The following is an 18623-nucleotide window of genomic DNA, read 5'->3' on the forward strand; positions in this document are numbered from 1 at the left end:
GAGCCAACCAAAGTCAGCGGGAGCTATAATTCAGTGTTCGATTGGGATATTTTATGAATGCAAGTCGTTAACGAATGCAGTTTGAAAGAAGTTTAAAATCATATCCTTTATTGTTCGAGCTTTCTTACACTCGCATTTATTATATGACTGGTACAAATACGAACGTACATGCGTTAATTTGCATTGCAGTGTATATAAATTGCAACCTCGTCCTTCAATAAAAGCCTTAATTAATGCTCGTTATTTATATTTTTGGGGCTTATTTCTACCTATATGGTATTGGGTTACATCTTGAAAATTAAAATTTAACGGAAATGATTCACCTTTCGAATCGTTAACGGCAGTCTGATTCAACATCGCTTGAGCTGAACTGCAATATAACCTCCTATAACCCTTTCTTATTCCTATAAACAATCGCCACGTCCGCCATATTTCTTTCGGATGCATTTAAACCAATCAGCCTGTTCGTATGAATGGGCCAATCAGCAAGGGTGTTACCTCAGCATTGCCAAGGGTATTCTCCCGTCCCACCATTTTGACAAGTAGAGAAAGCCCTGGGGACGAGGTTGATATAAATTAAAAATTAACGATAAATTAGGAAAATTAAAGGGTTAACAACCTACACGAAACGCACAACAAAACTGAGAGCTACTTGAAAGCTGTAGATGATCAAAGGACGAACACAGGAGAAAGGAGGAGAAAATGTCTTTATAAGTAATTTGATTACTCAGATATGTGACCCTCCGCCACTTTCTACGGAAATGGAGAAGGCGATTGAAGTGAGTACATGACATCTGCTATTTGACCTAATTGTTTTGGTTGGCAAATTGTTCATTTTCCAGCCCCAGCTGGATAGTTTCCAGTAATGTAATCCCAAGTCGCCCAGATTCACTATTTGTCTACGACTTGAGCTACGTATAACTTGCTGAGCTTACTGTTTCGCATCTACCATCGCAAACAAAGCATCAACAAGCGATGGATGTCTGTGTAAAAGAGAGCAAATTAATGTCCCCACCGAAACGTGGCGACAATCTTCACAAGGCGTCCTCCATTTTGTCCCTTGCTGCCATTCTGTTGACGATCGCGCTGTTTGTGAGAATGGAGAAAGTGATCCATGACTCGAAAATGATGGGTTCAAAATTCACGCTGGAAATTCAACAAATCAAAGAAGATCTGAGAGAAGAAAAAGCTTCTCATCAAGCTCGGGTGAAAGAGAACTTTGATATCATCAGTGGTAAGTTAAAGTATTGTTGTTGTCATTCTCTTGTTATTCTAAGGGACGCTATCAACGCGAAGGTCATGTTTGCTCTTGAAAGCCATTTACAGCCTTGATCGTCTAAGTTTTATGTTCCCGGGTTTTCTTATCTCGAGCAGCCGTCGTAAAGCGTTGGGGATGTTTGCTGTGGTCTTTTTACATTATCATTGTTTATGATTGGTGATAAAAGAATTGACACAAAATGTTGGCGAGTAACATCCCGCAGATTCTATACTCCGCCATTATATGGACAAAACATTCATGCATTGTTGCAAAGCTTTGCATGTTTTTCATGGTTCCAATGGGTTTGATACGATGCTTACATACGAATGTTCATGACAAATCAATTCTAAAGGGTCTCTCTTTTGGTTGATTTAAAACCTTCAGCACAGACTACAGCGACTGAGTAGCGAGTAGTCCGCAAATGGAGGGGGATATTGGGGTTTGCGTAATGCGGTATTGTATAATTTTTCTCGCGGTATCTCGGTAATTTTAACTTTGAATTGTAGTATTTTGGTATTCTCCGAACCTACGGGATGCGGTTTTTTAACATTTTTGACGGTATTACAAATTATCCTCCAAGTTCTCCAACGTTTTCCGAACCTTTTCCACTTTCCATTCGGAAAAGGGTCAGTTATTTTTTGCCAATTAGTAGCCAATGGATGTAACTTACTTTGTTTATTTTGTCTAAATCAAAAATTACCAAACTTAAACTTCATTAACAAATTCGCTCATTGTTATTTTCAGAGTAGTGGTTTGGGTATGACATTACGTTTCCACTCGATATATATTGCAGTCTTGCGGTATTTAGCGATTTTTTAATTTTTATTTTTATTTTTTTCTTTGCGGTATTTTCCGAACTTCTTGCGGTATTGCGGTGTTCAGAACCCTCAATCTCCCCCTCCAAATGGTTGCATCTCTCAACGAAAGAGTTGCATACAGAGGTAATGCTTTGCTTACTAATAGCCAGTCCAGGTGATGTTCACCGCTGAAGCCAAGGTATTGCCTGTGCAGTAAACGAGCGGATTATAAAAGGAGATGGGGTGACTACTTTTTTTTGGCACATCTGGATTGTAATGCAAATCTGTTTCTTGGAAAGACCCACCGAACACAAAGTTAGTCCATGCAGTGATCAAATAATTTCTATTTACCGAGTCAGAGGTCATATTTCTGTGGTATTTTAATATGTTTTTCTTAGCACGTTTTAAATATCAACATTGAAAGATTGGAAATCACTAGTGATTAAAAACAGCAAAAGCTAGGATTTGAAGCAATCAACTGAACTTGTGTATGATCATTTGAGCCTGAAATGGAGACATGCCATTGACTAGTGACCTGCGCATCCTGTTTCGTAAAAACTACATCGACCTAAATTGAAACAAGAACAACTGGGAAAGCAACTCACTTTTTTATCGTTCTATACAGTACATAGATTTTATCTCGAATTAGAAGATCGATACGATGCAAATCCAATGTATATTCAGACGTTGCCTGAATGACTGTTGTAGATTGCATCCACCAATGGTCCGAATTTACTCACGCCTTGATCAGAGTACCAACGTTAATAAAGCCGGCGTGACCAGTGAACGCCAACAGACGGTTCTCAATCGGTTATTGTTATTGTTTCTTTTTCCCGACGAATGTCAAGCACCGATGAAAATTGATGTTCAATTGAAAGAATAAGAAACAATAAAAAAAGGCGTTGGTGTATATCGATGTTTGAATAGAGTTGGCAAGCTGATGCGCATAAGAAGCTATAAATCACGCGAATGACAGAAACAATCAAATGATATTGTTTCTACAGACATGCATTCCAACGGTCAAATTTCACGTCGCAGCATAAAGACTCACAGCCAGTATCCTGATGCCCTTCAAGGACTTAGTGACGGAATCAAGAATTATGTAGTCGCCATTATGAAGGAATCAGTGGATTCTTACTGTCTCTCTCCTGGCAAAGTGTGCGTGGCAGGTCCCCCCGGACCGAAGGGAATCGAAGGATCTCGTGGTGAACGAGGACCAAAAGGAAATACTGGAATCAAGGGCCAAAAAGGTACTCAAGATTAAGTCACGTGTTACCTGGTCATTGATGCCCTGCTCTAACTGAGATCTCGTCAGTTTCTAGACATTTTGATAAGCGTTTTGATCAGTTTCTACGCAAATTTTAATAGAATGATTTTGTTGTTTTTGTTTTTGTAAGCATTGCATAGCATCACTAATTTATACTAGTAGAATTCTACTCTAATGCTAACTTAAGCGCTGCAATCGAATTGCCTGAGCTATACACACTCTCATCCAGTTGTGTGTAGTGGCAGTGTAGTCATTAATTAGAGTGCAGTTGACTTTGGTTGCACCCTCTTTAACTATCACGCATTATAGTTCACCACTAAATTTTCTCCGATTCTTATTCACTTAAACTGATCACGTGACGCGATAGTGTTTATCCGCCGAGGAAACCTATCAGCCCATAGTACCCGTCCGAGGAAAATATCCGGATGGATAGTGCTCGTCTGTGAAAATTCTCCTGTAAACAAGCAGGCTTATAGAAAATAAATAATTTAAATTTATTAAGAGGGTTTTGTCTGTTTTCTGTTTCAAATTTCACATTTGGCTTTCACGTGTTTCATCTAAAACTGTTGAGTATAATTCAATATGATTTTTGAACGGATGCGCGGAATATAATTTAGTGTGAACCTATAAAGACAATAGCGTGTTTTTATCTCGGAACTATCGCTCTGATAATTGCTTCTTGGAAATTCGATGTTCTTAAAATAAGCATATTTGCCCTCGAAGCGTCGCTTCTCATGGAAATATTTGTTTTAAGAACATCAAATTTCCGCCGGGCAACTAGAAACAATCTATTGTTTAAATAGAAATCTCGAGCACATAATCCAATGTAATTGTTGAATAGAAACCTCGAAGTCATAATCTAATTGTTTATATTATAGAAAATTACTCGGAAAACATGTTTAACGGGGAAACGGAGAAAATCTTCAACACTTTGATTTGGTTCTGACAGGTCAATTGTATACTGACCAATATTAATGAAGTTCAGAACACGTCAGCAAACCTCAAAACCAGAAAATAATTACCCTTGCTGTTGGCAGTTTAGTGATTTCTCATGCCTAATTGACTTTTACCTCGCTACACAATAGCATTCCATAAATATTTCTGGTGTTGACGATTTTCTTAGTTTGACAGTAATCACTAGGCTATCTTGTAAATAACGAGCGTCAAGATTAATTTCAGTCGGGACCTGGTTACCTCTATACGGTTAATGATAAAAATAATTGTTTGATGAATATCGGTTACTTAGTCAGGGTATAGCCATGTAAACATGGCTTCCGAATTAGTTCATTGTTAGAGCGGTTTTCCGTTGAGTGTCTAAAATAATAATCAGGCAATTACCTTAGTTTTACTTTTGGTTTATCTACGTTTTGAGATTGGCGAAATAGTCTAATTGGTAAATTATTGGTTTGGTTTTGGTTTAACGACACTTAATTGAAAACCCACTCTGTGATTCACAAATTTGAATGCAATTAGACCAATTCGATTCCAGCGAGGAAAGTTGAGTGCACGAGAGCTCACTTATACGGACAAAATATGTCGCAGGTAACATAATTATTCCCCGGAGTTACCCCATATAAGCTCTGTTGGTGAAGATGTCCGGGACTCTGAACAAATGCAGAGTTCAAATATTGTTTAATTTCTTTTCTTTTTCAATACAACACCGTCAGGAGCAGCTGGACGTCCGGGACCTAGAGGTGATCCAGGAGAGTCCATATCTGTTCCAGAGGTCAATGTATCTCCTACGTCACTCACTGTAACTCAGAACCAGACCGCCACGTTTTACTGCTCAGCTGATGGTAATCCAAAGCCTAGCGTGTCCTGGAGTAAAACAAGTGGAACAGTACTTGTGAATACGGACGGTCAAAATGATAAGCTACAGATCAAGATTGCAGGATACAATGACTCGGGGAGTTATGTTTGCACGGCTACAAATGTCTTGGGACAAGCTAAGAAGGTGGTGAAACTTTTCGTGGAAGGTACGTTTCTTGAAATAGAATTTAACCCGTGGCACGGACAAGGAAAGTCAAACCCCCACAGTGGTACAGGGAGGGGGAGGGGTTAGATGGAGCCCTCATCTTGGATTTCGTTCTGTTAAGAAGCAACGTAATACATTTTTTTAGTAGATAGCTCTGTGCTTACTCTACAAGATGATGCCATTTATGTTTGTTATGACGTCATTTGTTGGGCCATCTTAGACCCGCCATCTTGGATTTCATTATTTTCTTGAAACGTCAAAAATAGCGGAAATCATTATAAAATCAAGCCAAAATGCTTATAAAATATAGAAAAAGAAAGACTTTTTGCTATTTGATGAAGAGAACTGAAAAAAAATGTGAATTATGTCAAGAAAGCAGATTTTTTGCCAGACCTGCATGGACCTTTATAGTTGCCGTGGCAACGTCAAAAATCATGGAGACACTATTGACATATCAAAATTTCCGCGAAGGATGAATGAACAGCTACTGAAAGTTTCAGCATCTTAGATTAAATCTTCCGTTCAAGACTTTGAAAAACCTTTTGTTGAGATGGCATCCTCGCCCTCCTCCCGTCAAAATGAAGTCAAAACCCCATAAACTCATTTGGAAATGCTAACTTGCTAACTAGAAAGCATGTCAATCAACTGAAAAGAAGATATCTTTGTTTTCTCATTTTTTATTTGTTTTCTGTCTGCTGGTGTCTTGCCTTAACATGACCGCGCAATGATATTTCTTCAGTGAGTTTTTATAAAGTGCTTTGAAAATTTTTAATGTGCTTCATTATAAACTACATGATTACTGATGTCATTGCATTAGGTCAGTGTAGTCTGTTATAACCAGTTCTAACAAAATCAGATATCTGCATTGGATTAGAATGAATCGTAGGGCCATCATGGTTAAATAACTTAGTTTCTTTCTTTTTTCATTCATTAAGTTTCTCCGGAGTTTACTAAGATACCTGATAGACTGACAAAAGTTATTGGAAATTCAGTAGCCTCGATTGCCTGTCAAGCCTTTGGTTTTCCGCCACCAACAATTGTTTGGTCGAGAGGACTTGTGCCGTTACCACAAGGACGAACCACTGTTACCAATGGTACACTGAATATCTCCAACTTTAGGCCTCAAGACGTTGGTCCTTATCAATGTAAGGCGACCAATAAGCTGGGATCTGTTACTGCACTGACAACCTTACATTACGTTAAACAAGGTAAAAATCTTTTTTTTTTTTTTTTCCCACATGCTTTATTTATACACACAAATATGCTTGGATTGTTTACACTGATATAAATCACTTACACTAATACAGTGTTTGGATTTTACATAGTACTTCGCTGTTAAGTTAAAAAAAAAAAGCACAAATAAGTAATCAAAAATATGACAAAACAGGACATCAACAAAAAGTAAGATGGCAAAAAAAAAATAGACCAAAGGCCGATATTCTACTAGGTCGGTCTCGACGAGGCCTGGGTAATGATAAATTTAATACAGCAGGACTGAAAGTGTTTGAAATATTCTTACGATCACAGAATGCAGAAAATAAACAATCAAACAAACAACAATCAAAAACACATCTTAAACAAAAAGCAGCTAATTGTGATTGAGAATGGACTCAGCTTGTAATCACGTCTCACATTTTCAAAAAAAAAAAAAGAAAAAGAAGGAAATCAAATTTTGAGAAAAAGGAAAAAAAAAAGTCCTTAACGATTTAAGTTAATTCTTTCAAAAAAGTCTAAAACTAAAATAAAACCTTTAAGAGTGGTCTTGCAATTGCGGGATCCTTTGGGACAGCGATACGTTCAGTACTTAGGAAAACATTGGACCGGCAATGAATCAAACTGAATGGTTGATTTTAGGTATTGCCACACCTTCTGAATTAATTTTAGTAGTGAATAATTAAGGTCACGCACCCTTTGCGGTATTTTACTGGCCAACCTAGATGACTACATTTGCAGTAAATTATTAAGAAATCTATGTCAGCAAAGGCCTATTAATAAACCAAACACCCAAACCCTGAACATCAATAAAATACTTGGTTAATTTAATTTAACTTTCTTTACGTCAAAACAGCTTTCGAAAGCTTTCATGATCGCAAGCAGTCAGTGTAAATTAATTCATTTAACCTCCTGCTGGAAAAGATTAAGATGTAAATTACAATCATCTCTTAACTTGTCCACTGTACAAGATTTTCTTGAAAGCAAGCCGTTCCATTTTCAGATTTGTGGAAGAGCTCAGCTATAGTAGGTGGCAACGCATTTTATCAAAGTCACCTCAAGCAGTTCCTGGCGGCTGCTGTTGGATTGAACCCTCAGTGGGAGCTGTGTTATCGCGCCTCCTCTCATGGCTGGGCTGGCAGTACCTTTCACAGCAGGTGTGATGGGAAACGTGACACGGTTACCATCATCAAAAAGGGACAATACGTGTTTGGAGGATACACCGATATACCTTGGGGTAAATGACGTAGCTTTTATTCTATTTCGATTCATCTGTTTAAAAGTTAGTCTTGTACCGTAGTAGCAGGGCACAACTGCACCCATAACGTTCAAAAAATTTTATTGGCACTGGCTATGTGATCTGTCTTTTAACAAATTAAAGCGTTTTACTAATAAGTGTATGATACGGCCGATGACAGTCTAGGTCCGAGTTGTATTATCGAACGTGAGAATTTGCTTTGCTTTCAAAGCAATATATTTTTTTTTATAGTATGACTGACCATCAGACAGCTAAAAACTAGGCAGCTCCATGATTCTGCGTTGCACCCAATGCAAAGCTCGAATGTGGCGTGCCCCAAAGAGTGAAAAACAAACAGTATAGTCAAACATCGTCGTACACCAAGATGCTATGTAGTGCAACTTCAGGAAATTGCATTTTAAATAGAGTACCGCGTCTTCGGGACTCACAACTCCTGTGTAAACATTTCTGGAAAAACCTTTTGCTCATGGATGACGTAACATCCATGAGCTTAGGAGGCAGTCGGATGGCACTCACTAACTCGATTGTGATTAATTTATTCATTAAACTTGAATTGAACAATTTTCTCCTACCTTCCCTACTAAGTATTGTTTTTGTCCAAGAGTGTTCAGTCGTATTGAGGAAGGTTTTTGACCCTGGACGATGGGAGACCAGAAAGGCGTACATTTGTGCCAGAAAAATGGTGAGCCTGGGTACAAGTTTGTCGAGCACTGAAGTTGGCCATTTTGGTTTCACGTGTTTTCCTTTCGTAAATATGTAGTTTTTTGCCTATCGGCCTTTGCTCACACGTAGAAGAAAGCTGGTGGAGACATTTATGACTGTGGTGATGTATCGGTGACAACAGCGCGGTTAACGAGGTCAAAGAATTGATAGAAGAAACCCGCGGGAAGACAAAGCCGGAAAGTGGGATCGTGTTAACTTAGCATATGGGCGAAATTACATGCAAGCTGGTAGCTTTTTTTTTTCTTGGCAAGAGAATTCGATGGTTTCCCCTCGCTTTCTCTCCTTGTGGAGTCCAAGGTGAGCTTAATTCCAATTATAAGTTCTTGGTAAGTTTTGGCTTCATTGCTTCTTTATTGTTTTATTTTTTATACACCCATTGAAATTCTGTCTGTGTTAGTATTTGACGGAAGTTCAAAATTTTTAAGCTTATTTCAAAATATTACAAGTAAGAAATTCGAATTGCCTTATCTTTTAAATTTGTTGTCGTTCAGACTACATTTCTTTTGTATTCCATGCAGTTCGACCAGAGTGAAAATTTCTTCACAAATGGTATGCAAGTCAACCTACATGTACGATCGAGCAAATATACTCCGAAATATTTTAGTGATCATGGATGGACAAACTAAGTCCAAGAGACTGTGCAGATGTACATGTACTTTTTGTGAGACAGATGTGCTGTCTAATTGTGCCAACATAAGCCTGACGCATGTTGTTTGGTGATGTCGAGTTTTTTTTCAGTTACTTCTGGAAATGAGAGAACCTTATTCCAAAATGGCAGCCAGTTTATTGTTCTTTTGTTTACATGGTAAGTAGCCCTCTTTGCCTCGTCAACATGTACAATATACAAAAGAATTTTGAAGTGAAAATGAGGCAAAGAGGGCTAATTAACATGCAGATAAAAGAATAATTAATTGGCCGCTATTTTGGAATAAGGTGTATTGAAGTTAAAACTTGACATAATTATGGAGAAGAGAATGCTTGATATTTGTCAACATAAGTATGTTCTGTAATCATTGCAAAAATATTAAAAAATATTACTGCATTGCTAGTGAGATTAACACAAACAATTACCAAGATATATAGGAATAAAATACCGTGATTTTTGTTTACAAGAGAAAAGACTATTGTTATTTTACTTGCAAGCACTGCAATATGTAATACCGTTATTATTGATTGCACCAAGTTAGGGCTTCTCCCCATAGTTGATTAAAGGCTTAGCAAGACAAGGATTTTAAAAATTAATTGATTATTTGTCCAAGAAAAAAGATCTAGTGGGCCCACAATCGATGTGAAATGGATTTCAAGCTAGAAGCTGCATTTATATGAAAGAGAAGCCTTTCTTGTCAAACACTATGTAAAATGGATAGGGTTTTGACCTTGGGTTAGAGCCTCCTTGTATAAAAATTTGTTACTTTCCTTCCCCATCCCCATAAACACAGTTATAGGAAAAAAAAAACATACAAATTGTAAATAAAAAACATCCCCTTCCCTTGAGGCTCAAGATTGAAACGAAACTGTCTGAAATGATTCTTATAATATTGAAGGAAATACTTTTCTTTCTATAGATTTCCCATTTACCAGCAATCTAAAATCAAATTGTTAATGTTTGACATAGCTAAAAGTAAACAAGATTTTGTCAATATCCATGTCCCACTTAAGTGAAATTGGGCATAATACTCTTGGCAGTACTGGCATTCTCAAGTTGATTGTCTAAAATAAATGTCAAAATCATGTATTATAATTTTTGCATAATTGTTTTACAGCTGTTCCATAATGTTAACTAAACAAGGACCATAACCTATTTACGTTGACCCAAAACGCACTGCCGACTCACTGATACTATACAACAGGAGCCATAATCGGGGACGGAGACCGTAAGCGCGCGCCATTTCAAGTATTGGGGTTGTCCCCATGATATGGGGCAATAATTCTATTTTTAGAACAAATTGCGCCATCACCTGCGGCACACGCGCGTACATGCTGGGAGGATTTTTGCGGATGTCGCGCGGGGGAAATGGCGTCCGAAATTCCTAAAATGTTTCATGTTTTTGCCCCACAACTCAACGCGTTTACGTCTGTTGGAATTTTGCTTAAGTATTTTCGTCGTAAGCTGCTCCAGTTTGAGTGAAGTAAGACAGTGTCGAATTTAGGTATGTTCCGCTGTAAGCTTATATATATCGCTGACCAAGTTGTGTTCCGACTGATGCTTCTTTTACATGAGCTGTACATTACTCCACTTTAAATTTCAGATATGGTCACGTGACTGATTACATCATCACACCAAGTTTCCGGAAAAAAATATATTTCATGGCATTAATTGATTTCCTATAACCTCGCACACGGCTGGCGCGCCAGAAATTTGAATCGACCAATCAGGATTCAGTAGGCGGAAAAAACTTAACTGTTCTTACGTTAATGTTTGTTAACATGAAAGGCATTGAAATCGGGCAACTTTTCTCACTGGAGATGACCTTTTAAAAATACTCACGGAAAGGGTTTTGCAATTCCAAAAGCCATATCAGTTTGTAAAAAAGAAAAATATGAAGTATTCATAAGCTTCTCATTTGGCGCCAAAAATGGGTCGCTTGCCTCCGGCATCTCGCTCGTTGTTCGTCTAGTGTCGCCAGGTAGGATAATAGTTGTGTTATTCTGAACAAAATATGCTGTTCCTCGTCAAGTTGAAACCAGAATTCTCAAGTTTACTATTAGAAATGGCCAAAGCAACTTTAGCATTATAATATAGCATTGTCTTTATTTTTGTTAGCTGTGAAGAAAAATACTATCATCGTGCCGTTCCAGTAGGACAGCTCGGTTTTGACTGCCTTTCGTACTGCGGGCGCAGCCGCCGTATGCAAGGAATGTAGTACCCTCGCGGACTTCAAACTGACAAAGTTATCTGACATGTATTTTTTCAGGTGCAAAGAATGCTGGGAAGTTCGCTATTATAATTATAATATATTAGTTTTAATTATTATTATTATTATTTACATACATACATACACACATACATACACACATACATACATAAACTTTATTTAAGCTCGAATTTCAGAGTAGCTTGACAAGCTACTATTTCCGAGAACAAAATATTTGATAACGAAAAATTAAAATAGAAATTGCTGTTTACATATTTACAATTGACTTATATTAACTAATTATAAAATTGTCATTTACATGTTTCATGAATTGGCTTTACTGATGTGCTTTTTGAAGTCTGAGAAGTTACATAACCTTATAAAATTGGGTAGAGAATTCCATTCTTTTGTTGCCAGATAAGTAAAGGAGTGGAGACCAAAAGTTGTAGTTTTAGGTTTGGGCATTTCCAGTATATAGTTTCCACGCATGTTGTGTGAAGTAGAACGGAACGAGAACATGTTTCTCATATAGACCGGATAGCTAATGAAAAATAGACTTTTGTACAAAATAGTAAGGAATTTACAGATGCGTTGATCATGAAGTTGGAGACAGTTTACCCTGTCTAGCAGCACATTATAAGGCGATTCAAAATCGCTTAGAATGAATCTCAGAGTCCTTTTGTTAAGAGCTTCTATTTTGTCCCTGTTGTTTGCACTGCAAAAGTGCCAAACTGTTGAGCAATAATCAAAATGAGGGAGTATGTAGGCCCTATACAGTTTCACTAAAATGTCTTTGGAATAAGGTTTCTGAACCTAAGCATTACATTAAACTGGTTGTTGACATTTTTGCAAATAAGAGATATGTAATTGGGAAAATTTAAATTGTTCTCAATGTTCATTCCTAAAATGTCAATTGAGTCCTTTGTAGGAAACGAGAAGGTGTGTTCCGATTTTCCCAGGATCAAAGCCTGATGTTTGCTTTCATTGGCCAACATTCCATTTTGCCGGTACCACCGGTTTGCTGTCTCGACTGCGTTACGCATGCGCCCATCTAGCGCAAAAGGACATTTATTTGCCAAAGGCGAAGTGAATATTGATGAATATTTACCAATTTTCAGGAGCCTGAGGCGAATAATTGTTTTAGTATAATTACTCAGGTGATTATGGAATAATAGAAATCCCTAAGCAAAGGATCGACCGAAAAATGTTAAATTTCATTTGTCATTGTCACGCGTCAATGAACAACTACGCGCACAAATCACGTGGTTTAATACAACACATGTTCAAAACGGCAAGTGTTTTTTTTTTTAACGATCTCTCTCGGTTTGTTGTTGAAGCCATTCTGTTAGATAAATAGAGTAAATAAATAAATAGTTGTGAAATTTAACAGTTGTTTTGATTTACTCATGCAACTCGACATAAGCGACATTTTCACGGTATTTATTAGATTTCTTTGTTATATTTAGCACAATTTTCACATCTTACCTTTGAAAAGTGTCACCCCGAACTTTGTTGCAGCTTTGGTGGTTCTCACGGGATAGCATTTTCTTTCATTATATTTTTTTTGTTGTTGTTTTGGTTTTTTTCAGAAATATCGACAAAGCGTGACGCGGCCAATTTGAAAATTATAGCGGAATACAACGCCATTGTCAACCAATGAATTCTATAATCACCTGGGTAGTTATACTAATATTTCTTATCGTTTAGGGTCCAGTGGTGGTGCTAGTTACACTTCAAATGCGTTCTTATTTTCACTACGAAACAAAGAAGATCGTGTATTCAAGAGCATGGTGAAAGATCCATCAAAAGCAATTTACGGAGGCTCAAATCAAGGCCCAACATTTGGTTGGGGGTGGGACATGTACATTGCCAACAATGCCAACAGTAATACTTTGTCTTACGCAAACTTTGGCGTTTCCTACTCTGTTCCAAGTGGAGTTCAAGACAAAAGAACAATCCTGGCTGGGACTCACAACTTCACACCTGATGAGGTGGAGGTGTTTTACCTCGGTTGAATCGTTTTAACAACGTTTTGGAATATTTTCATTTATCTAGTGAACATTTATGTATTAACCCTCAGACGTACCAGCTAACTCCTACCCACACCGTGGTACAAAGGAAATGGATGGACACCCCCTCTTTGATTTTCCCATTTTCTGAAAAAGTCAACAAATACCGGAAATTAACACAAAATCAAGCCATAATGCTTATAAAATGTACAAATCCATGAATTTCTGCAATTTGACGAAGAAAACTAAAAAAAAAAAAAAAAAAAACTGAATTGTCTCAAAAAGTTGATTTTTGGCCAGACCTAAATGAACTTTGATGTCAAACATGATGAACACGCAAATGACATACCAAAATTTCTGTAGAGAATTAAGGAAGAGCTTATGAAAGTTTCAGCCCCTTAGAGTAAATCGTCTTTTCAAAACTTTGAAAAACCTTATCGGGTCGTGGTATCCACCCCTCTTCCCTCCTTGTACGTCCGAGGGTTAAGAGGCTGTCAGCGTAAGATCGGATAAGGCAAACTTCGAGCCTTCGCAGATTGGCCTCATTTTTTCAGCGAAATTCAAACATTATATCCAATGTACAAATATCACATTTATTTGGATCATTTCGATTTTTTTTTTTTTTTTTTTTCATTTTTTTTTTCCGAGACGGTTTTTAAGGCGACCTCAAAACTAGCTAATTTGTCTTGGGAGACTGAAATTTTGCTATAAATGTCGGGCGCGCGCTGCCATAAAAACAGTGTTTTATTTCAACAATCTAAGTGTTTTACATGCAAAATTGCCACCTTTCTTCGATATTTTTAATGTTTAACAATTATGTTCTGTTAAAGTTTGACGGAGTTATGAATTTTCGAACCGGAATGTAAGAACCATAACATACCTATAGTTAAAAGCTATTTTCTAAAATGTGGGACCTGACTTAGGATCATAACTAGAAATCTCGGACACGCCCGCGCAGTTGAAAAGGTCAGATTAGCAAAAGTGAGTCACACAATTTTTCACGACTTAGAGAAGCCACGCTTTAAGACGCAGTAAATCACATTACTCAGTACTTTGTATCCATTGCGTTTCAAGAGTAGGGCATGTTACTCTGTAAAAGTTTTCATGTTTTCTGGTCGACGAAAACTGATATTTCTGCAAAACCGTGCAGTGAAATCCACCAGCAATAAAGTACACTTCTTTGCCATTTCCTCGATCAGCTATGTTGTTTTTCCCTGGGTAGCCTGGCTTTTGAAATCTAATTGCACCAAAAAATGAAATAAATGGGGGATCTAAGACGGGGCTCTTCCGATCGCACTAGAATGCGGCGCGAAATTCAAAGCAAAGAATCAGAAGTGAACATTTATCTGTATTGGCGGTTTCAATTGGCAAACACTCAAATAAATTGCGTTATAGAAATGCCCCACAAAACTTTAAATCAGCGAAAAACTCTTCCTTCGAGTACGCATTGCTCGAGCTGACGTCAATGTTGTTCAGATGTCACGCTTAATTGTGTGTTTCTTGCCAACCAATGGCGTGAACGAATTTAACTTCTTTGAGTGGTAGATCAAATCTTAGCACCTTCCACTGATGTCCGAGATTTCTAGCCATGCCAATCTATGATAATTCAAAAGTACTAACATCAATGTTAAAACTTATAGAATAAAATGTGTGGGCACTCTCCACTGCGCGCAGTACAGAGCTCCACGAATTTGCTATATATGCGCCAGTTTGTGATAAACAAAGATAAAGGCGATCGCACCTGTAACCAATACACATAAACCGTAAACGCTTAGAAATAAAATAACCACCACCAAACGTCAAATTTGGGATTTCAAACACGATTTTTCTTGGGTTAGCCGTTCTTTTGGGGAAAAATCTACCTTCATTAGGCATTTCAAATAGTAAAAACGAGCAATATTTCCTTTCCGTCGATATGCAAATTACTAAAGCCGGATGAGTTAGACGACCGAATATCACATTAAACTGCTTTCTTTCAATATGTTTTTTAAGGGAAATAATTGTTCCTCCCTGAAAAAATAAATGCGATATTTGTACGTTGGATATAATGGTTGACTTTCACTGAAAAAATGGGGTCAATCGGTGAGGGTATTTGCCTTATAATTTCTAAGCGGACAGCCTTTCAATTATATGTAAGTCTCGCCTCATAATCTCTATTTACCGTTTGGTTGTGTAGTGGATATATCACGTGCAATCAGCCATGACTGAATGCAAGCAAAATATATGTATCGTAAGAGCGCATTGGAATTTTTCGAAGTCAGTTCTGCTTAAAAATTTCACAATTTTACATATCACGGGATTTAAATAAAAATAGGGAAATGCTATGTCGCGAAGAAAGAAAGTGTATAAGTACATCAAAAATATTAGATCGCTAATGCGACGCGATTTGAATAAGACGCGAAGTGACCGTACAAATAGTGCAAAATAAGCGTTCGTGTCTTATTTTAGACACAACTTGAATAAGACGCGTTCTTTTTTTCTCCCGTGTAATTGTCCCTAAACTCAAATCGCTTTGCCTTCTTATATTGTGACGCCAGTTAAAACTGAAACGTTTAGCTGCGACGCTTTTTTGTTTTTGCTGCTGTTTCTTTTTCCGGTTTCTATGCATGCTTCATGGATATTTTTTCTAAATCTGATTGGTCATTCTTGTTATTATTATTTTTTTATGTGTTATTTTTTTTAATTTATTTATTTATTTATTATTATTATTATTATTATTATTATTATTATTTTTCGTGTGTGTGCCGGTGTGTGTTTTTCTTTTTGGTTAATTATCTGAATTCAAAGAAAATTTATGAAAAAAGGTAACGAAACGAGTAATAAATGCCGTAAAAAAGCCATTCTTTTGAATTCAGGCTGCTTGGGTCAGAGGGATATACTGAGCTCGCTCTTGAAGGCCCGACGTTTAGTTGGGGACCACCATTTGTTTGATGGAATAATTTCCGAGGCGAAGAGCAGAAAACAAAGCCTTCCTATTTCTTTTGCTTTATTTTAGATTAGTGGTTGCAACTTTGTGATAAATATAGATTATTTTTCAGTATTTACTCTAAGATACATAGCATGGATACTCTTTTCGAGGTACTTTTCTCAAAGTTCGTTTCGTAAACAATCAGTAAGATTCAAGACTGCTCGTTGAGTGAGTTCAAACTATAACTGAAATCGCGTATCTAAGTGGGTCAGACAACTACACAAGAATTTAAAATTCTTTTACGCACACGTGAGAAACAACCGGAAATATTTCCAAGAGGAATGTTAACATTACATAAACTGACAGGGCTAAAATCTTTCGGGTTTTATCTTATACGTCTTTCAAGCAAGTAAAAGCTGAGGTCTCGAAAAGTTGGCAGCAGTGTGCCGTTAGTGGGTTATATATTAAGAGAAAGGAGTCCTAGTAGTTTACAAACAAACAACTTAAACTTAACTTTTTACTTGAGTAGATTCTATGGCAATGATGGGAGAGCTTAGTTTATTTGGTTAGAGACCTATTTCTATTTACTTATTATTGGTATAATGGTAACCTAAATAAACAATAGCCTCTATTTGGCGCGAAGATATGCTAGGATATTTTTCCGCGGACATTATCTGAGCATATTTTCGCCCCAAATGGAGGCTATTGTGTTTATTATCCTTCAAATCTTTTTCGCAGTACAAGCAGTTTTGAAAATCGAGGAACATTCTCGGATATTTCCCAGTTTTAGCTGGGGAATATTCGGCCACGTGACGTGTTTAGACCAATCGCGCGCGAGCGAAAACATTTGATGGATTATAATGGTTGATACTGGATATGCTAAGAATAGGAGTTACATGTGCTTCGATGAAGATTTGTACCGTTATTGGGTTAAGAGAAAAGAGTCCTAGTTTACAAAATATCAACCCTAAACTTAACTTTTCACTTGCATGGGTAGGACAGATTCAATGATGATGATGAAAGAACTTTGTATCTTTGGTCATAGAGTTGGTTGTATTCACTTAGTATTGATATAACTGTAACATAATTATCTAATATATGAGTCCCGTTAGGACTGTCATGTTATTAAACTAGTCTGCCTTTAAAATAAGAGACTTGTCTCTTTTCGGCTGATCGATTTTTTTTATCCGAACTTCACTTAATTAACAAATGTTTGTACCTAGTTTTTTTATTCATAATAGCTCAATATATCGGGTTAAAGGAAAATTTTAAACTAGCGAAACGACTCTGTGTGACAGCGTTATTAAAATCTTATAATTAAGAGATTTGTGCAAACGCTTAGTTGTTAGTCATGGACATCGTGTGCTGAATTATTACGCGAAAGTAGACAAGAGTTCCGAAAAATAGACTTAGACCGACACGTTTTCTTCAACGGTCTTGAGCGTTCGCGCGGAGTCAAACATGCTGTGAGAGCAGTAGAAATGACACCTTATGGCCATCAAAAATTCATGACAATTTGAGCAGATTTAAAACTAATCGAGGTATTGCGCATAGGGTAGTCAGAGTTCAAGCGACAATTTGAACTCTTGTTACTCTCGCTACATTGCATACTCAATATCTGCTACTGTAGTATGATTTGAACGCCTTAATAAAAATATGTGAATCAAGGATTATTGTAAGTAGGCAAGTATATGGTTCAAATAGTAAAGTTTTATTATACTTATACCCATCCTTGTGTGTTGTTTTTATCGAAGTTCACGACTATGAAACGAGTTATAGGAATTCTGGAGAGCTCCAAAAAAGCCTGTCTAGTCCTCTATTTTGTTGTCCCTAAGTTCGTCATTTTCTATCAGTTATCCTGATTCCACCACACAACATTCATTCAAACTCAAAATTTAAAGCTGCGTTTCATAATGCAAATTTACACCCGCGCTCTCCCTGCACAAGAAGAGACTAGCTCTGCCACATAAACTAGGCAATGGTTATTAATCTGTTCATTATACTGCAAGTCTTCTTTGTATTGCTAGTGACTGTTGGGACAAACCAAACGAATTTTTCTTAACTTGTGCATAGAAAATATTGTTATTTAACAATTGGAAGGCGGGCTCAAAAAGCTTTCAGCGAGCTGACTGTTTCAGGATTACCCACCAATCAAACTCCGGAAACGTTTTATCAGAAACCTCACGAAAACGCACTTACTGACCAGCTCCCCTAGCCTTCTATTGATCATTAGCGAGGTTAATAGTTAACCCCCCACACTCCACCCACGTTTATACCCCCGCGTAGGTTACAGGTCCATCTCTATATGTATACAAACACCCTATTCCGCTTTTCCGGTTATAACTCCCCCCTCCCCCCCCC

At 37.3% G+C, this 18623-nt stretch overlaps 1 protein-coding gene across 1 annotated transcript; it reads left to right on the forward strand.

The window, feature by feature from the left end:
* The first annotated feature begins 800 nt into the window (after positions 1-800).
* LOC145494745 (neural cell adhesion molecule L1-like protein) lies at positions 801-16012 on the forward strand. Its single transcript, XM_081474318.1, has 6 exons — positions 801-1234; positions 3060-3305; positions 4990-5298; positions 6233-6505; positions 7513-7746; positions 13053-16012. The coding sequence occupies exons 1-6, from the start codon at positions 976-978 to the stop codon at positions 13358-13360; spliced, it is 1629 nt and encodes a 542-aa protein (XP_081330444.1). The 5' UTR covers positions 801-975; the 3' UTR covers positions 13361-16012.
* The last annotated feature ends 2611 nt before the right edge of the window (positions 16013-18623 follow it).

The sequence above is a fragment of the Orbicella franksi genome, chromosome 8 (assembly GCF_964199315.1).
Source record: "Orbicella franksi chromosome 8, jaOrbFran1.1, whole genome shotgun sequence".
NCBI lineage: Eukaryota > Metazoa > Cnidaria > Anthozoa > Scleractinia > Merulinidae > Orbicella > Orbicella franksi.